The sequence below is a fragment of the Aotus nancymaae genome, unplaced genomic scaffold (genome assembly GCF_030222135.1).
Source record: "Aotus nancymaae isolate 86718 unplaced genomic scaffold, 86718_ANA_hifiasm-v0.15.2.pri h1tg000007l, whole genome shotgun sequence".
Classification (NCBI taxonomy): Eukaryota; Metazoa; Chordata; class Mammalia; order Primates; family Aotidae; genus Aotus; species Aotus nancymaae.
In genome coordinates, this window is record NW_026988418.1 from 38,227,649 (window position 1) to 38,252,331 (window position 24,683).

The 24,683-nt window shown below is 36.8% G+C and overlaps 1 protein-coding gene across 5 annotated transcripts in view; it reads right to left on the reverse strand.

The window, feature by feature from the left end:
- Window positions 1-24,683, reverse strand: part of SLC44A5 (solute carrier family 44 member 5) — a 471,551-nt gene that overhangs the window by 47,964 nt on the left and 398,904 nt on the right. For all 5 annotated transcript variants that reach the window (XM_064372514.1, XM_064372515.1, XM_064372516.1 and 2 more), the window contains 6 exons: window positions 20,146-20,230; window positions 11,836-11,961; window positions 10,946-11,006; window positions 7,222-7,345; window positions 5,741-5,824; window positions 2,711-2,823 (listed from right to left, as the gene is read on the reverse strand). In XM_064372514.1, coding sequence (XP_064228584.1) covers window positions 2,711-2,823; window positions 5,741-5,824; window positions 7,222-7,345; window positions 10,946-11,006; window positions 11,836-11,961; window positions 20,146-20,230 — 593 coding nt within the window. The remainder of the gene's footprint in view (window positions 1-2,710; window positions 2,824-5,740; window positions 5,825-7,221; window positions 7,346-10,945; window positions 11,007-11,835; window positions 11,962-20,145; window positions 20,231-24,683) is intronic.

The window sequence follows — 24,683 nt, forward strand, 5'->3', positions numbered from 1 at the left end:
GTTACCCAGTGTTTCACCTGTGCTTCCTGCTTGGTTCCCCATTTTGATTTTAGCTTATGAGTTACCTTTGTTTTCTTTTGAGGGAGATTTCCTTTATTTCCTAAAGTTTATCAAAACAATATATAAAACAATACAGTACAATACTCTTTCTAATGCCACGATTTCATAGCAAAAAGGCCCTTCAGACAATTTTGTTTCCTCATACTAGTGAATGTGAAAGTCTAGGCAGTATTTTCCAATTTTCATTTCTTTGTTTTCTCTCTCTTGTCCTAGATTTTTTTAAAGTTATGATCTCTGAGCTTCAAGTCATCTTTCCTCAATAATATTCCGGAATAACAATATCAGCAACAACAAAAATGGACACTATTTGAGCATTTACTATATGCTAGCAAAATCTAAGTACTTTATACATATGATTTTTAGTATTCACAGATTCCTGCTATAAGGTTGAAAAAACTATGAATTAAAGAAACTGTATACTTGCAGAGGATCATACAGTTAATATGTGATGAATCTGGGATTGTGCCTTTTTCATACCTTAAATACATGCTCATAACCAAAGTGTTACATGTCTTCTCCTGTACACCTCTTAATCTGTTCTGTCCAAAGAGAGCTGTTCCATTGCTGTATATGAACACTTGTTGACAACTAGTCTGGCTTTTTCTCTGCTCAGAATGACACATCCACATTGTTATTTGCCCTAGTAAATGGGCTGCCGTCAGTAGGAAATTTTATTGGTTTCTCATGACATGTAGAAAGTCAATTGTCCAGGATAGTAGCAGAGGTCAGTTACATGCAGTCTTATTTACTGACACTCCCTAACCTAACTGGACATTTCCTCCCTCAATAAATACCATCAAGCCTACTTCCCACGTCATTAATTTCTGGGTTAGTACTATCTAGGGAGTCAACAGGGAGCGAAAATTGGTTGTTTTACCTGCACTTTTTTATACGTTGACCATCTTTCTCCTTTTTGCCATTGTTAAAATTGCACTAAAGCCAATCTCAGATTTTTCTTGCTGCTTAAGACATCAGTGAAGTCAATAGCAGACTGCCCTTTCCTTCCTGATGACAATACAAGAGTGATTGAATCACATGCCCAGACTCTCCAGTGACAAAGGATGGAGATTATATTAAGCTCCAAGCAGGAACACAAAAACAAGACATTTAAACAACTTTCTCTGCAGTTTCTAATTAGAGGATGGAAGACTGATTCACCTGTTATCTGTTACCTGGCTGTGCTCAGCAAGAAACCCAGGTGGGATTCAAGAGGAGCTGTACAACTGGAGCAGATAAGGAACACCTGAGAAGACCTGAATGATTTACTAAAAACTCACTGGAGAGAATGAGGAGGGTAATAACAATAACCCATCACATACTGATTGTCTGCTGTGTTCCAGGTATTGCTCTAAGAGCTTTATATTCATTGTCTAATTTAATCTTTAAGATCCTCTGAGATGAAGATACCATTATTATGCTGATGTTATAGATGAGGACACTGGGTCTGTTAACCACCAACAAACTTCCAAAGTTACCCAGTTGTACGTTATGGAGCTGGATTAGAACACAGGCTAACTATACAACCTGGAGATTCAACTGCATTCTTATATGTGTAAAGCTCTTCTTCACTGAGTGACAGAAATAAGGGATTGTTATTTTTAATGTCTACTACCATGAAACTGTTGTCAGTCCAAATGGTGCTGTAGGGGATATCATTCTTTTAATTAGAAAGCTCTCAAACATTTATAGAACATATTGATTGACTCATATATTTTTAGAAGGCTGAAAGGAAGCTGCCACAGGTGGATACTGTTCCATGTGAAACACTTTAATTCATATATAGAGCTTACAAACCTGATATGTATTGTTTTGGGGAGATTGAGTTTCTGATTAGATTTCAACCTTGATTTTTAAAAATTTATTTGTACAAATTTATGGGGTACATGTGTAATTTTGTTATATGTGTATATTGCATTGTGGCTTTTAGTGTATCTGTCACCTGAATGACATGCATTGATTCCATTAAATAATTTTTCATTATCCACCCCCTTCCACGTTCCCATTATCTATTACTCCAAACTCTACGTCCATGTGTACTCATTATTTAGCTCCCTCATTTACTTACTGCCAATTACTTAGCTCCCACAGACAGTATTGTAATTTACTTACTGCCAATTGCTTAGCTCCCACAGACAGTACTGTAATTCTCCATCTAAGAGCGTAATTCAGAATACTTGCCTCTAGAGGGCGATGCTTCATTATGGAGTACCAGTTATTAAATGGTGTGACAGTACCTGGATTAAAGGTACTAAGTTGAAAGAGAAAAATAGATCACACTTCTGTAAGTTTGCAGACTTGGCCTTTGATCAAATAGAAGCGTTAAAGAAATAAAAGAAGTTGTCTGAAATGTTTTTCATTAATCTAAAAGGATTTCCTTTTACCTCCTTCTTAGTATCCATGAGGCAGGAGACCAAAGGCTGGTAGGGAAAAGAATAAAACGTTCTGACAGCAATTTTCCCCCAAAGATATAGGAAGAAAAAGTAACAGAGACAATACATGCAAAATTAAATATTTTTTCTAAGTTTAAAGCTTTTATGAGGGTAAATAATTAGATCCACTGAAAACAAATGCTTTCTGGTAAGCGATCATAGCAATTGAAAATAAAAAGATTATTCTGATATTTGGCAATTTGAAGAGGAGTGATACTTACCATAACCTATAATTCCAATCACACCAATCATGAAGACCCAGAAGAGGCATCCAGCTATGAACCTCAGGAGTATCAAAAATATCCAACTAAGGAACATGGCGATCGTAAGCCCACTAGAAAAAACCCACAACAAACACAGCTGGTCAAGTGTGCTAAACATAACATATTACAAACATCAAGACAAAATTTTTTTTTCTACTCAAAATTATTCTCAAATTATTTTATTTTAGCTGGCTATAGAAACAATAATGTTAAAAAGTATAAACAACGATTTCCATTAAGACTTTCATATGAAAGAACAGGAACATAGGACTTGATACAGAAGTCATCTTTGTGTACCTGGGTAAACTGAAGTCTAGTATCAGTTATTGTTCAAGGAAAAATACAATTCCTCCAACCTACAATTTTGATTTATTGGTGACAGTTGCCATGTCTTATTTTTTCTCTTCATATCTACCTACTAGGTCATAAATTGTAAAACATATTCATGATGAATTTGTTCTGTTCCATTTACCTGGTGACTGGTGGAAATCTTCTGTAATATGGCTATAGAAGTAAGAAAATCATTTTGGGGCAGAAAGATAAGAAAAATAACTGGCCACCCTCAGAGCCCATAATGCTGTAGTCATTATCATTATGGTCTAATTATCTCTAGGAGTTTGTGATGCCTTATGTCACCCAGACATCTATTCAAGGTCCCCAGTGATCTGTGGGCCATATTTGGAATCAGGATAAGGCTTCTGTGTCTCCTGGGACATGTGACTTTATCAAGCAATTAACAGTATGACTATTTTCTGTCAGTTTTAATTTCTTTTTAGAGCTTGACTGAACTACTAGAGAAGCTTCTTTTCCTCCCATATATCCAGGTTAAGGTCACATTGGAGTCTTCTGATGTAATTTTCTCAAAGAGAACTCATTAAGATTGGAAAGTTGCCCGATGCTTCTATTAAGAACTGTTATGTCTGGTCTTATCTGTAAGTTTCCAAACATAGCAACAGACACAGTTTGGTACATTTATTAAGTTACTGTCTCAAGTGTTATCTTTTTATCATTAAAAAATCTCCATAATTACTGTCACTGGATAGATGACAACACAGTCCTGAAGTGTCAGAGTCTTGCAAAGCCTATGCTTTTAGCTTTGGAAGTCATTCCCTCTTAAAATCACAAATACTTTACTGCTTAAATATTCAATATGGTAAAAAGATTATTTTATGGCATAGCCCAAGGAAAGTATTCAGAAATGTCAGAGGAAAAAAATAACAAGAAATAAAACTGTTTATTCTGTGTGTTTTAAATTTGTACATAAAAATTATAACTGAATAAACTAGATATAATCATATAAGTACTTTAGATTTATAAAATAAATGAGAGCAGAAGAATTGAAACGAAAGGGAGATGTTGATGTTTTACTCTTATGAGTGGTGCCTAGGTGGAGAGGGTTTCAGCGTGTGTTTTGGGGGTAAGGTAAGCAGGAGAATTTATTACAATGTACACTTGTTCAGGTAGATATGAAAAAGCCAAATGAAGCAGCAGCATAGAAATTATCTAGTGACATTTGGGTCTGACAATAGGGGAATCAATTTAAATACTGTCAAGAATAGACTACAATCTTTGCTGAAGATAAATCCTAACATACTAAAAGTAATTACTGCAATTGTTTAGGACAAAGCATCAAAATGAGTAAAATCTCATCAAGTGATCCGATTTTACAGCTCTAAACACCACCCACTAGTTTCTCACACAAAATATAAGTTAGACTTTATTATGCATCATGTAGCTATATTCACGTATCTTGACCAACTAGTGTTTTTCTTGTGGTTTCTTAACATATTTTTGTGTGTCTACTATGTTCAAGTACTCATACAGAAGTTAGGAAAACGAAGATGAGTTAGACATATTTACCCTTGTAAAGAGTTCATACTTTATCAGAGGGAACGGGACAGATAAATAAAATACAGAATGGTAGGTGCTATATGGAAGATGAGTATGTGTGTGTATTTATAGGTGTGTATACACACACATGTACACACATGATAGGTATGAGAAACACATTGGAAGAAGTAAGTAATTATATCTGGGGAAGATAATAAAGGTTTCATAAATGATACTAAAGCTGATTTTTTAAAATGAGGTACCGTTTCCCAAGACTCAGAGGATATGCCAGGGAAGAAAACAGAATGTGCAAATTTATGGGATTTGATAGTATAGGGATGGGAATGTTATTTGATGTGAATAGAATATAGTGTTAACCGAGAAACATGGGTGGAGATAAATCGGAGAAACTAAGCTGGGCAGGTTTTAAAGGGCCTCAGAAATATCTGAAAAAGCTTTAGCTTTAGTCTTTGACCATTAAGGACCCAGAGAAGCTTTTAAGCACTAGAGAATGACGAAAGAGCCAGACAGTACTGACAGTCTTAGATCTGTCACACATTCACCCATTCCAGTGCAGTGACCACATTTCCTTAACTTTCTAGGAATGCGAATCTTACATCTGAAAATGTTACATCTCCTCCCCCTCCTTATCTATACATACATATTTATGTATCACATACATAGTTAGGTAGCTTCTCATAACTACAGTGACTTCTGGTGATGATGAATACCAGTCATTATGTGGAAGGGATGTATTAAAAATAAGAATGATCCTTTCGAAGTCAAGGGAGGGACAAATTAGAAAAAAGAATCTGAGAAACAATCCTGCATCCACCGTAGCATGTGATGATTAGTGCAAGAGTATTACAGATACAGAAGTCCTGCAGATACTGCCTCACATGACTTGAAGTATGTGTTTATAAGGCTACTTTTATTAGTACTTTAGTGAATAAAATTGAAATTTACATTCTGCCAACACTGAGCATATTTCCAAATATCTTTCCACTGTCACACCTCATCTGATAAAGAAAATAGAAGGAACTAAGATCTGAGTGAACCTTTTATTCATGAATAAGAATAAAAAATTTGAAGGAAGAATTCTACAAAGATAAAATCAGAATGGGGCTGGAGAAGAAACATCTATGTGTTTTCACTTACATGAGAATCCAATACCACGTTGTTGCATAGTCTTCAAAGACTTTCAATCCAAGTGACTTGGCATCAAGTAGTTTATTAATACCACTGCATTGAAAGAAAGAAAAAATCAATTACTTTTTGATGACCACTAAATAGAAACGTTCTTGTTACGATAAAAGGGATTCTGCAAGGTGCTGTTGAAAGCATGTTTTCAGAAACCATCTATCAGTAGCGACTATTTTCCTAGCCACAATAATACATAAAACGTCACCAGTAAACCTGCAAAGGTAGCTATAGCTGAACACAAAGAGAACATGATTTTCAAGAATGGTGAGCAAATCCTTTCCCATTGTTTGCAACCTTCCCTCAATATTGCGGAAACCTCCCTGTAAGAAATGAATTTAAATGATAAGATTAGCTTTTAACTTGCAAAACCCACAGTCAAGAATGAGCATCATCTTTAATTCCCCTTCCTAATCCTGACAGTAAGGCACGATGGAACACTTACTAGAAATTTCACAATCAGTGTCCAATTTGATGAATTATCAAAGTGAACACAGTCATATAACAACAACATTGTCAGTCCCTTCTTCATGTGCCCCAAATGTAACACCACTCTCTTACTCAAAGTAACTACTATTCTGACTTTTGTGATAATAATTTCCTTTTTTTTCATTTTACTAATTATATATGCATAACAGGGAAATAAATTTAGCCCTGCTTGTTTCTGACTGTTATATCAATGGAATCATATTTGTATTATTATTTTGAGATTTATTTTACACAGATTTTTATTTCTGAAAATCATGAATGCTGCTATTGTATTCTAAATATGCAGGAACTACACTATACTAATTATATTGCTAAAGTCTTTTAAGATAAATTTATAGAATATCTTTAATTTTTATATATAACTAAGCAATGCAGTGATATGCAGTGTGCATTTATGTTTGTACACATGTGTATGTGTTTGTGTGCACACAGGGAAATATATTTTCCAGTAACATGTAGCACCATGTGTGTACAGCCAAGGGGACCTGGTAAATTTACTGCACTATACTTAGTACATAGAAATTTGATATGCCACCAATACATTTCTTTATATTACACTTCTATACCTGTTGAGAATGAAAGATTTAACAATTTTGAAAAGCATCATTATTCTTTCTTTCTTTCTTTTTTAAAATCCCAACTAGTCAGGAGGCTGGGGCAGGAGAATCACTTGATCCTGAAAGGTGGAGGTTGCAGTGAGCCAAGATATCATGCCACTGCACTCCAGCAAAAGAAAAAAGCATCATTATTCTTTCTAATTGATTCTGGTTTCTCCTTTATATGTCCTTCTTAATGAATATTATCAAGCTCTTCAATCCACAGTAATATATATATTTCGAATATATATATATATATAATTGTTTTCTATAACTCTTAAACTGATAGGAGGTTTAGTCTTGAGTGCAGTAACAAAATGCAACAAAACTGAAAATTACAACATAAACACATACTTTGCAGCATCCCTGAGTTCTATAACACTTCTTGTCTTTCCATTTCCATCTTGAAACACCATTCTACTTCCTATTGTTAAAGTGCCATTTTTGGTAGAGAAGTCAGGGAAACATCTCTGGAGAACTGTAAAAATAAATTATAGAAATCACTTTTCTACTTCTTCTTTCATAATGTCCTCCCTTTCTTCAACTTTCTGTTATATATAACCAAATTCTTGCTAAACATGCAAATTGCTCAATATATATAGCCCATTGCCTGTTACTTGATAATCTAATTTTCTAATGGTACTAAGACTAGAAAGCAAATATGATCACACTCTGAAGCTACATTCTAAACTTGATTACTTTACACATGGTATATTGATCAAGTCATCATAAATAAGATGCACAGCTTAGGTTTTAAAAGAGTAACAATGATACATATCATTCATGGCAAGCACATTTTAGTAGAAAGGCCACATTAACTTGTATGACTGGTTGAGTTTAGTTTTGCTATTAAAAATATATATTAGGTACTACTTGAGTAAAGTCTTGAAAATTGGAGATTACTGAGTACCTTGGGAAATAAGAACCAGCTCAAGCTTTAGGCTACTAAAACAACTAAATTTTTGTCTGTGAATTCTTAACAATTTATCTCCCAGCTTTTTCATTTACAGCAGTTTTTAGTGGAGCTGAAAATGGAAATTCCGAAGCTATCAAAAGAGGCCTACACTTTGTAGACTAGCATGATTTTTAAGAAAAGTGAAATAACTGTTCGATCTTCTATGTTCTTATTTTGATTAGAGTCTTTGCCTCTTTACAAATTTATTACTAAAAGTATTTTAAAACCCCAATTTTAAATGAAGGAATAAGGAAAATCAGAAATGGATCATTTTCACATTTTTTTTCTTGTAAGAAGAATCACTGATTTGCATGGGCTCATATGTAGTTCAAACCTGAAAATATTAAAGTGGTTGAGCTGGGGAAAGAAGAAATCGGTCTCTTTAAAGCCTTTCCCAACTATCCTGGCTTAAAAAGGAATTTTCTTGTCTGCTCATCTCTTGCTTCCCTTGCACTTACGATGTGGCTGATTCCTTTACCTGCCCCACCTTTCTACTGCTCTTCCCTTCCTTTCTGTGGTAAATATGACACAGTAGCCTTTACCAGCTACTTCTACTCCCTCGGTTCAGAGTTTTGTCCCCACCATTTCATGGAAATTATCCTCCCAGTGGTCCCAATGACCTCTTGATTGTCAAAACCTCCAGATATGTTTTAGTCTTCATCCTGCTTAAACCCATTATGTAAAACAGGGTTTGGCACACAGTAGAAATCAGTAAATATTTGCTGATGAATTTGTTAACTTTTTCAAGCCTTTGACATGGTAGATACTCCTTGTCTTATTGAAACTCTCCTCTTGGCTTACATGGCCAGATGCTCTCCTGTCCTCCCTTCTGTATTTCTGTGCACTCTGTCCCTTTCTACTCCTTAAATACAAGTGTTCCTACCGAGAGGGTCTCCTGACCTTGTTTCATATATGTTTTTCTGGATAATCTCATCCAATCTGTTAGCTTCCGTTACTAAATATGTTCATTACATATTCAGAAAGTGGATAAAATATAAAAAAGACATAGAACTATGCATGGTCCTTCCACTTACCGTGAACTATATTAACATTTTGGGGAATTTCTTTCCAGTCTTTCTGCTACAATAAATATTTTTTGAGGGTCAAAATCATACAGGACATGCAGTGTTTTCCCTTATTTATTTTATTCTCATTTATTTCCTTTTATGAACTCTTTAATGAACAAATTTTATTATGCGCATACTATTCCATTGAGTACTATTTAACCTCATATTAGGAGGAACACAAGTTGATTGCAACGTTTACTTTAACGTCTTTCTCACTAGACTGTGAAGGACTATGCCTTAGTCATTTTTGATTCCCCAATGTACATTTTTTCCTGTGTGATTTAGCCAAACTGCACTTGCAAGGGCAGGGACTATGTCTTATACTTTTATACCTGTTATATCTAATGGTTTATTTTTATCCGTTTGCATAACAATTTGTAACATTGATTTTGGCTGTGGACATTTGTCGCTGAGAGCTTCCTGGTAAGTGCTGTTGCTGTGGGACCTAGATCTTTGCTTCAAGGTCTTTTATGACCCAGCCAAGAGGGAGGGCAGCATATAAGACATGTTCGGTGGTAGGTACTTTAGTGGGTATTTGACTATCTACTCTAATGACTAATGCCTTTCCTCCATTTTAAAAGAAATATGTACATTGTAGGAAAATGAATAAAGAGAAAAAAGAAAGAAGGGAGAAATTTCCCACAGTTTTACTATCCCCAAAACAACTACTTAATGTTTTGGCATATTTCTTTCCAATCTTTTTGCTTGTTTGTAATTTATACAGGCTTATCATTATATGGCTTGTAAGAGTTTGAATTTTAACATTATAACATACACATGCATGTTATTCTAATAGTTGTATTTAATAATTCTAAACTGTTTCATTTAGTAAATACATTACAATTTATTTAAGTATTCTTTTGCTCTTAGATAGTAGAGTATTTCTCCCTTTTTGATACTTAAAATGTGATGGACATTTTAATTAAAGCTTTTTTTAATAATTAGGATTATATCCATAAGCAAGAAAACTCAGTGATTATTTTATTTTCTTCTTTTTCTTTTTATTTATTTAGAGACAGCATTTCACTCTGTTGCTGAAGCTGTGTACAGGGGTACAATCATAGCTAACTACAGGCTCCAACTCCTCGGCTCAAGTGATCCTCCCATCTTGGCCTCCCAAGTAGCTGGGACTTGCCATGTCTCACTAATTTCTTTCTTTCTTTTTTTTTTTGTGAGACGGAGTTTCTCTCGTTACCCAGGCTGGAGTGCAATGGCGCGATCTCGGCTCACTGCAACCTCCGCCTCCTGGGTTCAGGCAATTCTCCTGCCTCAGCCTCCTGAGTAGCTGGGATTACAGGCACGCGCCACCATGCCCAGCTAATTTTTTGTATTAGTAGAGACGGGGGGGTTCACCATGTTGACCAGGATGGTCTCGATCTCTTGACCTCGTGATCCACCCGCCTCGGCCTCCCAAAGTGCTGGGATTACAGGCTTGAGCCACCGCACCCGGCCACTAATTTCTTTTTAAAACTTTTGTAGAGACAGAGTTTCACTGTGTTGCTGAGGTTGGTCTCGAACTCAAGCAATCCTCTCACCTTGGCCTCCCAAAGTACTGGGACTCATTTTGTCCAAACAAAGTATTACTTAAATATAGTTTATAATTTTAAAGAAATAAAATATTGACTAATTCTGAATATATAAAAATATTTCAAGTGATAAAAACAAGTATATGTCCTCCCCCTACTCCCTGGGCAATTTCTGAACAAAGTTTTCAGCTAAAATCAGGAGTGGGTGTATATGAGCGTGTCTATGTGTGTGTTTATGTATGCTTCTAAAGCACCAAATGATCAATCTGACTGAGCTTTCAACTTTCAATCTTTCTCTTGTATATTTATGAAGGAAAATTTAAAAAATCACAGATTTCCAGTGGAAAGGTACCTGGCTGGAGTCAAGAGATGAGCTCTGCTTTTGACTTTTCTGCTAATCAACTCTGTGACTTTAGGCCAGTCAGAGGGCCATTCTTGGCCTCAGTCTCATCAATTGTGAAATATGCAAACTTAATTAAGTAGGATTTTGGTAGATTCTATGTTTTTAAGGTAAAATAATTGCCACTTACAAGGTTTGCTTGGAAAAATCGCTGTTGGACAATCATCATCCAGTAAAAGTTGTGTGAGAGACTAAAATAAAAGGAAGAATGTTAACATTTCAAAGGCCATGTGATGATTACTTTATACTCAATCTAAATATGTCCTTTAAAAATTTAACTCCATAATAATCTCCTTATTCCAAATTACTTCTCCTAATAATATTAATTGTAAGATTATCACACACGCACACAAGTTTGCTTGACTTTCTCAAATGTCCTAATTGTAATCCAATCAAACTAACAATAATAAAACCAGATCATCTGAAAACAAGGCACACCTTTGGAGGTATGTATCTTTGTCTTAGTCATATCCTGAGTCTCTAATTTCTTTCTTTCTTTATTTTTTTCTAGAAAAACAGCATCTTCTCTAATTTGGAAACCATTTATATTATTCAACATAAGGATGATTTAGAATTTCTTACCTATCTCACACCTAGGTAAGGGGTTGGGGTTTTTAAAACGAGTTGTTACCAAACTGAGTTTGGAAATAAAATTCTACTTGTTACTAAGTTGCTATGGGGCTTCATCATCACATTAACGAAATGGTGACTGCAAATGACATTAACTCCTAGTTCTAGAGTAAAAATCTATCCAAGTAGAGAATTTGTTGGTGTCGGGAAATAGTAGAAGCTAAGTAACCAGACAAAACAGCCTTTCATAACACCCCAAATCTATAAAATGATGTGCTATAAATGGTGTGTGTACACACTCAGTAACTATGCATTTGTGTTTTAATGAAACTGTGTTTAATCATTTCCTAGAAGTTTTAGGAGCTTGTTTGGCAACAAATGCTCATGTTACACTTGAAATTGAAAAAAAGAGTCAAATTCTTCTCTAGCTTTAAGATTAAACACACCTACCTTTGCAGGCTTAGCAGTGGTCTTACAGAACTGACGGTAGTCTTCCCAGTAGCTCTTGTCTTTTGTGTATAAAAGTTGCATTTCCACATAGGTTAAAAATTTTTCTGGGCACTTGGAGACACAGATCTGTGAATGAACAAAGTGATGAGAACTGAACTGAGTTGAACACACCCAGGAACTACCTATAAAGTTAAGCTTATAAATTATCCACCACAATAAAAAGCAATGCACTGTTTTCCATCTAAGAAACCTAAATCAATTTTTCTTTCTCTCTCTTTTTCTTCATTTCTTTTTAAATTTTCTAGAGACAGTGGCATGATCATGGCTCACTGCAGCCTCAATCTTCCTGGGCTTAAGTGATCCTCCCATTTCAAACCCTTAAGTAGCTGAGACTACAGGCAAGAACCACCATGCCCAGCTAATTTTTGTATTAGAAATGGGGTTTTTCCATATTCCCCAGGCTGGTCTCAAACTCCTGAGCTCAAGTGATCTGCCTATCTCAGCCTCCCAAAATGCTAGGATTATAGGTGTCAGCTACTGTACCTGACCTAAATCAATTTTCTAGTCTTATTGTAAAAAATGAAATTTCATGTACTAGTTACCAATCTCTGTTCTTTGATCTTTGATATTGATGTTATGTTAAAACAAGATACCATACAGTGACAGACTTACTTACAACTTTTGATTTTGAGATCATTGTAGATCAACATGTAGTTGTGAGGAATAACAGGAATTCATATACCTTTCACTCTGTTTCCTTCAATGGTAAGAACTTGCATAACCATAACACAGTATCATAAGCAGGAAATTAATATTGTTACTGCTATAGTTTGGATATTTGTCCCCACATACCTCATGAAATTCGATCCCCAATGTGGAAGATAGGGCCTAATGGGAGGTGTCTGGTTCACAGGTAGAGCTCTACCCTGTACTTACAATTCAGGGAGGATCTGCCCTGTTCATGAGGGGTTCATGAGGGAAGATGCCCCCTGTTCTTATGGTGATGAGTGGGTTCTCAATCTATTAATTCCCTCAAGATTTGGTTGTTAAAAAGGGCCTGGCACCTCCCTTATCCTCTCCTGTTTTCTCACTAGCCATGTAATTTCTACACATGCCAGCTCCTCTTTGCCTTCCAGTACGAGTGGAAAGCAGAAAGCTGAAGCCCTCAACAGAAGCAAATGCTGGCTCTATGTTTCTTGTACAATCTGCAGAAACATGAGCCAAACAAACCTCTTTTCCTTATAAATTGCCCAGCCTCAGGTATTTGTTTTATAGCGACACTAAACAGAGTAAGACAGTTAGAAGCCACTAACCCTACTCAGCGCTTACCTGTTTTATACACTTGTTTGTGCGTGTCTGTGTCTGTGTGTAGTTCTATGCCATTTTATCAGATATGTGGTTGTGTGACCACTACCACAGGACAGTGAGAGACTTTTAATAAAATACTTCATGATTTTAGAGTATGCTTGTGTAGTGCATATATATTCAGGGTTAAAATCTTCCTTCCTTTCCTAAATATGAATAAAATGATGATTTAAAATTCTCTGAATATTGAACACTTATGCCACTAATAATTTTTAGTGCCAGTGAATTCTTAAACACAATTTTCAAAAAGTAACTGAGGTTTTAGCACCATAAGAAACTAACAGACCAGGGCTATTTGCCACAATCAATCATCAGTATGGTCTTTTACCAGCACCATCTATATGTGGGCAGAGAGGTCATCTTTGCAATTATTTTATATTAATAAACTTTGGGGGCCTATCAGTGCCAAACCAGATCACTGTGCTAGTCCACGAAGCCACCACTGAAATCCAATTAGTGACTCCACAGAGGGAAGGCAGAATCAGAAGAGATGTACTCTATTGGTTTTGCTTGTGTTTGCAATAAACAACAAAAGTCAGATGAAGTCATGTGAACTGCAACTAACCCTTTCAAGTCTCTCCATCACTTTCAGTTCCTCTATCTGAAATACTTCTCAGCCCTGACTTGCTCCATCTCCCTGCTCTAGTAATTATTCTCATTTGCCAACCTGTACCTCAACCCATTGGCAATTAGGTAAAACACTGCTGCTTAGCTGACATCTCCTTTCCATCTTTTGGGTTATGTTCCTGCTATGCACAAAGGCATTCGGTGTGGGCCCTACAGCTAAGTTAACAAGAGGATAATGAAATGCATATGCCTAAAATCTCACAGTTAATATTGTCTTGAAGCAACAGCAGTCCAATTCCTTCTAGAAATTTTGGCAGGGCAAACAACCCATCTCCACATCTTTCCTCCCCATGTATTTCCTCTTTCTCAGTCTCTCATCCACACATGTGCATGCACACACACACTCACATATGCACATGCATTTACCTTTAGAGAAAATAGTGGCTTCATAGGTATCTTTCCAAGAAAGCTGAAGAACTATTTAGGGACATTCACAGCACGCAACACACCCACATCTTTTAGAAGAAGGTTAAGATGATTATCAATGCAAATGTCAAAAGTTCACTCTGATTAGAGCTAAGCTGAATAAACCATTAACATATTAGGAGATATTTTACAGACATTTAGACTTCGACAATTGACTCATATGACATTGAAAGACAACTGAACTACTTCTACTGGTTACACTTAAATGGATTTATAAAAGTGAGTACTAAAAGCACTAATGCTTTCACAGGCTTTAAATGATGGTAGATACTTCTGAATTGAGACCATAATGATTCTGTATTTATAAAGCACACACACCAACAATGTATACTACACATAGAAAAGTGCTGTGTATGCAACACATAAAAGAAAGTAATTAAAATGATAAAACGTGGTTTGTAAAGGAGAATCACATCAACTCTCATTCTAGACACAAATGAGCTGTTAAAAAACAATACAACTGCATTTTATTTTCTTCCTCTATCAGACCAATTTGTTCACTTCAAATAGGGTGCTGATTAGTAGCAATCAACATATAATTAGTCAAAATGAAGGTCACATTGATGTTGGGTTTGCCGATTGATCACAGTCTCTGCTTTAAGTGCTTGTGACACATGTCTGGACCATGTCGGCAGTTAACAAGAACATAGTGCATAAAAATACGGCTCAGATCAGTAGATGCATCACTGTCTGGAAGACTAAATGCAAGTCTGCATTATTAGCAGCTAAAATAGATTCTGACTCAGTTCTGATTCTCTGTGTACCACAAAGGGCACTTTACATAAAGTTCTGTATCACTATTTTTATCTTTAATGCAGATAGGCTTAGCACTCAATTACAAATTAGAATTTGGTGGCTGGGAGAGTGAATTACATTGAAGGTTAAAACACTACATTTGTTGTGAAGAAAAGATGATCTAGTAAATCACTCAGGAAACAACAAAAAAGCATAACATGCAAGTATATTTTGTTTTATCATAGGAATGATATCTTTGTAGAGTATAGTGGAAAAATTCTTAACTAGGAGTAGGAAGATATTCATTCTCTTATTTGTTCATTCTTTTAATAAATATTTACTGATCCCCTACTCTGAGCCTGTTCTAAGTGCTGAGGACAGAATTAGTAGCAAACAACACATAAAAATCCTTGCCATCAAGCAATTTGTCTTCTAGTAGGAGGAGACAGATAACAAATAATAAGTAAGTAAAATGTTTGTCATAAGATGGTAATAAATAGTAGTAAATAAGATTGTATATGATGATAAATAAATAAGGCTGGAAAGGAGGCTACAGAGAGAGAAAGGAGTGACTGGGTGGGATTCTAATTTTAAAGAGATAGTCAAAGAAGCCTCACTAAGAAGGTAACATTTGCAGAAATTCTTGAACAGGATGAGCAATCAAGACATACGGTCATCTGGAGGAAGAATTCTCTAGGTAGGGAGAACAGCAAAGTCTATGTCTCTGAGGCAGGAGAGTTCCTGGATCCTTTCAAGTATTAATACAACAAATGGCCAGTATGACCCAAGTGCAGTGAGCAAAGGGAGTAGAATGGGATATGTGGTCAGAGTGTGGGTCAGACAGTGAAGGATCTTACAGGCCATTGTTAGGACTTTGGCTTTTCATATGAGTAACTTGGGAAGCTACTGGGGCATTTAAGCAAAGAAGAGACATAATCAGATTTATATTTAAGAGGACAACACTGGCTACTGGGTAGAAAAGAGACGGCAAAGGGAAGGGGGCAAGGACAGAAGCAGAAAGACCAGTCAGGAGATCCTTGAACTAATCTAAAAAAGTGATGATTAGCTCCTTGAATTAGGGAAGAAGTGGTGAGAAATAGTTTGGTTCAGGGTGCATTTTGGAGGGAGACCTAAGGAGAGCTCGAACATGGGTATGAGAGAGAGAGAAATCAAGGATAAGGTAGAAATCAAGGCATTTGGAGCTGGCATTAATTGAGACAGGGAAGACATTGGGGTAGGGAACAATTTTAGGGATAAAGTCACAGATTAGGAATTCAGTTGTGGACATATTAAATTTGAGATGCCAACTAAATATCCATGTAGAGATATTGCATGGGTGGTTGGATAGAAAGGTCTGGAGCTCAGGGAGCAGATTTATTTGGAGATGTAAATTTCAGAGGTCAGCATGTAGATGATGTTAAACCCATGAGACCAGGTGAGATCATCAAAGAAGTAAATACAGACTTAGAAGAGGACTAAGCTTCTTGTGGGAGGGAAATGCAATGTTTAAAAGATGTTGGAAAGATGACGAGAACTCATCAAAGGAGACTGATGGGAGTAGCCAGAGAGTTGGAAGAAAATATAGAAGAATGTTGTGACCTGGAAGCCAGGTGAAAAAAAGATATTTTAAGGAGGAGAGATTCATTAAATACTATTGTTAGATCAAATAAATGTGGATTTAATATTAACCACTAGTTTAATAATGTTGCGGTCGATGGTATTGTTTAGGGGAAATTGAAGTAGGGATAAAAGCTTGTATGAGAGTGAGAGAAAAGGATTTAAATAGATGAATGTGGACTATTCTTTTGAGGAATTTTGAAAAAGAGGCACATAGATATGGACCAATAGCTGGAGGGGGATGTGGGGTCAAGGGGAAAAGTTGTTCAGGTGAAAGAAATAACAGCAGTGAACAAAACAGATAAAAATACTTGCCCTTAAGCAATTTTTCTTCTAGTAGGGGGAGACAGGAAACTAATAATAAATAAGTAAAATATTGTAAGATGGTAATAAGTGGAAATGAATAAGATAGCATAAGATGGCAGGTAAATAATGATAGAAAGGACACTAGAGAGAGAGAGGAATGGCTGGGTGGGATTATAATTTTGAGTAAACAGTCAAAGAAGCCTCATTAAGAAGGTAACATCTGCAGAAATACTTGAGGAGGATTAATGATCAACCCATACACTTTGTATATTGATGGAGATAATTTAGTAGAGAAGGAAAAATGATAATAAAAGAAAAAAACAACATTTCTGAAGTGATGTGCTTAAGTATGCGAGAGGATGAGATTTCATGGGCAAATGGATGCGCTGGTCTTAGAAGCACAGGCAGTTCACCCACGGGGAACTAGAGGGAAGGCAGAATGAGTACATGACATACACGAAGATAGGCAGGCAAATGGATGACAGGGTGGGAGATTTAAAAGTCGTCTTCTGAATGTGTGTACTTGCTCAGTGAGACAGGAAGCAAAGTCAGAGGCTGGCATAGAGATTGGGAAAGAGATCTTAGAGGTTCCAGGTGAGAGGAAAAGGTGTGAAATTGTTTTCTAGGGCAGTAGGCTATAGGATGGACAAGGGTCTGTGGTTTGATTGAGGGACAGCATTAATGGCCCACTTGAAGTTAGGTCCTGAATTTAAATGACTGTTGCATATTTTTCTCCAAGAACACACAGCTGCCTGGGTTCAGGCCGGGAGTAGGCTGGGAGCTATCTTTACAGTCAGGTTTTGCCAGGGACTTATAACTAAGTGAAAGGGGACAATGGAATTGAGAATGTGTATAAGGGAGTGATTTCACTCAGAGATTGTGGAATCTAAGTCGGGTAAGAAAGGAGATGCAAACATGAAGGAACTGAGCGATACTTTGGATGGGTTAAGATCAGTGGTTTGCAGGTGCCAGTAACGTAAAAGAATTATTGGAGTTGAAATGTTAGAGGAATTGAGATGATCAGAGAAACTGATATTACAAAGGGGAACAATTATTAATATTGACAAGGTCAAGGGTTTGCCTTTGGGGAAGTGGGTAGAAGTGGTCACAGAACTAAGATACCAACATCCCAAGTGGCTTTAGTCTCAGAAGAAGTAAGATTTCAAAAGTCTTTGAGGAGATGAGGAAACAAAGAAATAAAGCAGATTTACAAACTAATCCTAGGTACCAGGTTTGGGTAGTAACCAGCACATGGAACCAAGAAGAAGCAAAAAAGTCAGAAGTCTACTACTGAGTTTTTGAGGTAACTATAATGCTAAAAAAAAAAAATTAAAAAAAAAATTTTAAAAAAGAGCTAGCCTTAAGAAGACTTTCACTGTTAAAATAATATTTGTGATATGAAACTTGCACAAGAAGTGAGCTTCAAAGCAATATGGCCCTCAACACAGCATACTTTCCAGTGCTCAGCAATCGCGTGGTCTGGAGGCTAAAGGACAGAAAATTACCCCCCAGGTGGCCAAGCAAAGAGCTATAGGAAGCAATGGATGAGGGAGTTCTCAGATAACACAATCCAGGTGGAATAAAAGACTGTTCTCCATTGCTGCGATCCGGAAACAGCTGTGTATTTATCACTCCTTCTTTTCTTAACGGGAGTTTGTAATTCTAATTTTTCTGTCCTTGTTACTCATTGTACATACAGTGTCAAGACTTGATAAAGAGAACTATGCATCATCTATAGATCCCAGGCTTTGAGTTAAAGACAGTACTACATGAGACTATGGGTTCTCCTTTGGCAAGAAGGGTGTTCTAGAGGACAGAGAGGTAGACTATAGAAGATACACTTAACTATTCATTGAAGTTTGTGTCTCTTATTCCATGTGTTCCATGGTATAGAAAAGGCAGCTCAGCTCACAGCTACATTGCTCAATTCCCTTCTCCTTGAATCTGGGTGTAACCTATTTTTTGTGGGATTAGAAACATTTAAATTTCTTTTTTTATAACCTTTAAGTTCAGAGGTACATGTGCCGGTTTGTTATGTACGTAAACTTGTGTCATGGGGGTTTGTTGAACAGATTATTTCATTAGCCAGGTATTAAGCTGAGTATCCATTAGTTATTTTTGCTGATCTTCTTCCTCCTCCCACCCTCCACCTTCTGAGAGGCTCCAGTGTCTGTTGTTCCTCTCTTTGGGTCCATATGTTCTCATCACTTAGCTCTCATTTGTAAGTGAGAACATGTGGTACTTGGTTTTTTGTTCTTGTTTTAGTTTTCTAAGGATAATGACCTTCAGCTCCATACATCTGTCTGCAAAGGACATGACCTTGTTCTTTTTTTATGGCTGCATAGTATTCCATGGTGTTTATGTACCACATTTTCTTTATCCAATCTATCATTGATGGGCATTTAGGTTGATTCCATGTCTTTGCTATTGTGAATAGTGCTGCAGTGAACATACACGTGCATGCATCTTTTAATAGAATGATTTATATTACCTTGGGTACATACCCAGTAAGAAGATTGCTGGGTCAAATGATATTTCTGTCTTTAGGTCTTTGAGGGGTGTGACTACTTACAACCAGTTTGTGTCTGTGGCATATGAGTGGAAATGCAATGTGTAAAACTTCTTATCCAAGGCTTTTAAGAGCAGGAGTGTTTTATTCATCCTCACTAAGTCCTTTTTGTTGCTGGATGCAGATGATGGGGAGGATTTAAGGAATGGCAGAGTCATCCTTAAGTGCTTAAGCCACCCTTAAGATGAAAGGACCCGAAGGAGCGTACCTACTGATCACAAACACCTGCCTTGTACTGTTATATGGTCAAAAAATAAATGTTACTGTGTGAAGTCACTGAAAAACTTGGGTTTATTAGTTATAGTAGCTAGCTTTACTCCTAATACAATGCTGATTTTGATAAAAAAAAAGTCTCCATTTCTCTGGGCTGCAAATATTTATTTATAAAAGTAAATGGTTGTACAAGACAATCATTGAGCTTCCTAAGTGATTCTAAAGGATTAATTTCTGCTTAGTTTTGATTGTATGTAAACAAATATAAGCTCATATTTATGTCTTCCCATCTTCTAGAAATTCATAATTCTCACACACACAGACAGACACACACACACAGACACACACACACACACACACACACACAGAGAACTCAAATAGAATTTCTGAATTTTTTTATCCAAGAATATTTGGAATGGCTGACACCATCAGTGAGTCACCTTTTGCCTTACCTGTGTGGTAGGGCACTGTAGGTTTAGCATCACGGAGGGACTGGTACAACGTAACAGGTTAAAGTAAAACAAAATGGTCTTGTTCCTGTTAAGAAAGAAAACAACATAATCTTTTTAGTGACCATGGAAATGTTCCATATCATTTCAGACCCTGAACACTTTTGATAAATAACCTTTAATTGGCTTCTTTATATCTAAACAGCTGAAATATATTCCCCCTCTCCCTTAAGTACCTAATCTCTAAGGCATTTTTTTTAATAGTAAAAAGTTGAAGTAATCAAACTATCCATCAACAGGAGATTGGTTAAATAGATTAGTATAACCATAAAGTAGAACACTACATTCACATTGAAAATAATGTTAAAGAACATATTTAATGGATGGTGAAATTCACAATACATCAATTTTAGGAAGCAGATTACTAAAAAGTATTAACATGTAATTTGATTTTAATTTTATAAAACAGATATAACATGAATAAACAAATTATTACATCTGAATGTTGAGATTATATTTTAGTTAATTTTTGTGTTTTTGTGGATTTCTTAAAGTGAATATATATTACTTTGGTAATCAAAAAAACATAAATGAATTAAGTGATATTTTCTCTCTGCTGAAAATTATAGCCAGTAGCAGACTAATGGGGCAGGTTGATATTCATTATCACTAGTTTTGAGTGGTATATTACTCTGCCATTTAGCAAGCCATGGTTCTCTTGAATCCCACTCTTCTCATCAGTAAAATGAAAATAATACTATTTCTACCTACTTCACAGAGGTGTTGGGAGGGCCTAAGTAATGTGCAGTGGATTTCAGGCAAGTGGTTGCCCAACTTCAGCATGCCCAAGTAAAACCTGAAGTGTTGGTTCAAAATCTTGATTCCTGATTCTTTCCCAACCCCCAGGAGTCCACATATTTAATATGGGGCCCAGGAATTAGTATCTTTTCTTCTAAGCTCCCCAGTGGATTCAGATACAGTATTCTGTAAACCTTATCTTAAGAAACACAGCCCTAAATATTCAGGAAGAATGTTTCCTAGCTCTTTGTCAGTTCCCCAATTAATGTGACTACATGCATAGCACAAAATGTAATGGGCTGTTGAGCAATACTTTTCCCACTGACTCAAAATCAGTAAGGAGGATCCAAATCTAAGGATAAAGAAAGTCTTCCATAAGAAATTAGGGCTAGATCCTTAAATCACTTCTACCCACTTCCTACTTCTGTCTACACAAGCCAATGGTGTGGGGAGGGAGGTGGACAGGAGACAGTGGAGTTGGCAGGATACAACCAATGATTGCAGTTAATAGAAATTTCCTTTCCATCCTCACTGAGGAGAGGATGAATTGTTTCTTCCAAATCCCAAGTTATAGAGGGTTCTAAAAGAATCTCTCATAGAGACTAAAGGTACAGTAAGAAGGGTAGACCAACATCTCATTTTCCAATTGAACATCTCTTATGTGGCAGACCTGCTAGTCCTGCTAGTCAGCCTTTCATGCCCATTTCAGCAGGGAGAAATGAGACCCAAAGAGACCATGAGAGAACTGAAAAAAAGTCAGTGAGGCAGAAAGAGGTCAGCAGTAAAACACCCCATCATAGTAGGATATGGAGTCAAAAATGGGCTCGAGTCTCCCTGGTGGTACCTCACCTGACATTAAGAAACTGTGGAGGTGGCTGGGCATGGTGGCTCATGCCTGTAATCCCAGCACTTTGGGAGCCCAAGGCAGGTGGATCACAAGGTCAAAATATCAAAACCATCCTGGCCAACATGGTGAAAACCTGTCTCCATTAAAAATACAAAAATTAGGCAGGCATGGTGGCACACGTCTGTAGTCCCAGCTGCTTGGGAGGCTGAGGCAGGAGAATCGCTTGAACCTGGGAGGTGGTGGTTGCAGTGAGCCCAGATTGTGCCACTGCACTCCAGCCTGGTGACAGGGCAAAACTCCATCTCAAAAAACCAAAAACAAAAACAAACTGTGGAGGTGAATCACCACGGATGTAGCTGAAGGGGTTTGGAAGAGGGCAAACCAAAGCTGATCACTTACATCAAAGAGCTATTCCGTGAGGACTTCCCCAGAAAATGTCCACCTGCACCCTATGAGAGTCAGCACTTGGAGGATGCCTGCCCCAGTGAGTGTTCATGGCTGGTCAGTTATGTCCTAGCCACAGTGACAACAACAACAGCAAAGCAAGTCCACAGAAACATCCCAGTTCTTTTTTCTTTAGTAAGAATGGGCAGTAGCCAGGAAAATAATGCATCATCCCTTTTCTTCTCCTTCCATCCCTCACAGCATAATGAATGAGCTAGAATCAGAAAGGAAGAGAGGAGACAGGAAATAGCAGGCCAGGTCCTCTCTCCTACTCCAAGTTCTTTGGCAGAGTCAGACCTGAGCTTGCAGATTGGAAGAAATAAAACTGAAATCTTAAATTGGACTACATTGAACTTTTAACAACAGAAAGTGTCTGAAAGCTATGTAATTTGCCCGAAATATCAAAGTGAGAAGGGAGATCTGAAGGAGCATTGTTAAAGGCAATGATATGAGAAAAATAAACCCATTCTATGTTTGCATCCCACTGATTTCAAATGACTGAAGAAGCTGGTTATAAATTCATAATAAATATGCACAAGGCTACTACTTTGAGATCTACAAGTGTTAGCTTGAGTATTTCACCACCCAAGCAACTACATCCTCAACACAGTCTCACAGTGCGTGTGATTCAAATTTGTACTTAAGCAAATGAATAAATTATACATATCATGGATCACTGGGGTCCCTTGTGGGTAGTTAAAACTGTGAATGGTAAATCAGTGAGTGCCAAGAGTTCACCATAGGTAAAATTGATTTATAAACTGCAAACTGCTATATAAACTCAAGTTATTCACCAGATTATATTATCCTCAAGGGTAAGGTTTATACCTTATTCATCTTTACATCCGTACCTTGCCAAAACTTAACCTCATACTTGGCCCACTCTAGACACTTATCAGATGTTTTGGAATGAATGGACCAAATCCAAAATAAGTTTTTGAAAAGATTTATTTCAAAGTTTTTTTCCAAGTAAGTCTTAGAATCATCCTTAGTATTTCAGCACAAAGCTACAGGCATTTTACCACAGCCTTTGATACTCTCAAATTTCAGTGGACCTCAGATTTTTTAGGTGCAAAGTAGATGGTGGTTGCAGCTGAGCAATTCTGTGGGAATTACTAAGGAAGTAACTCATAATTTAAATTATATTTCTATCAAGAAATAAAATAGAAACAACAGCAAACTACTAGTTCAAGATGATGTACCAGGCACTTAAACCTATCTTTCTTCTTTCCTGAGACTCAGTGGAATAAAATAACGAAAGTACCAAAAAATGAATAAACCTCACCACACAAGATAAGAATGTGGAGGATGTGATTTGCTCACAATTGTATGGGAGAGTTCAGCAATATTTGGAGCATGGGATGCATATTGAAATGTGCTGAACAATGAAAGCACCATACAGGGATATAGAGACAGTGGGACAGAATTTACCTGTTAGAAATCATGAAACATGCTAGACTCAGAGTTGAGAGTGAGAAAGGTAGCCAGAGCAGAGAGATTAATTGAAAGTTTATATACAGATTTTTAGTGCAAATCAGAACCACTGTATTTCACCCAGACCTCTATGCTTAGAATTCCAGCATTCAGGAAAAACAAACAAACAAAAAAAAAACAGGCAGAAACAGATACCCCTTTTGTTGAATGAACCTTCTGAGGATAGTAAAGGCTTTTGTGAAATTCAGGATGCAAGCCTATACCCTTTCATTTTATGGCAGGGGTGTCCAATCTTTTGGCTTCCCTGGGCCACATTGGAAGAAGAAGAATTGTCATAAGCCACACATTAAAAAGAAACCACTAACACTATTGATAGCTGATGAGCTAAAACTAAAATTGCGAAGAAGAGATCTCATAATGTTTTAAGAAAGTTTATGATTTTGTGTTGGGCTGCACTGAATGCCATCCTGGGCCACATGGGGCCCATGGGCCATGGATTGTAAAAGCCTGTTTTATGGTATTTTGAAAGCCAGTGCCTGATGTCTAGCTTCCCACCACTTCATTCTGTAATGGAATACAAGAGTCAACACAGCCCGTCACCCTACATGGTGTAGAGGCCTTTTTGGTAAGATGACCAACTAACACAGCAGCAAAGCATATCCACCCAAACGACCCAGTCCTTTTTTCTTTAGTAATGGATAATTGAGTAGTATCAGACATATATGAGGAATGTAAATGGATAACTTTTGTATTTCTAATACAGATGAGGTTTCACCATATTGGCCAAGCTAAATGTCTTCACATTTCTGAAAGGAATTGTTTTTCAAGCTACAGTTCTATAGCTACACCATCAATCAAATATAAAGAGAGAAAAGAAAAGATGAAGAGACAAAAAAAAGATACTTAAAGAACTCAGCAAGTTTACTTCTTATGCTTTCTTTTTTTAGAAGGTAATTGAGAATATTCTCTATCAAAACAGGGAGGTCAACAGAAAGAGAAGCAGCCTTTGGATATAGGA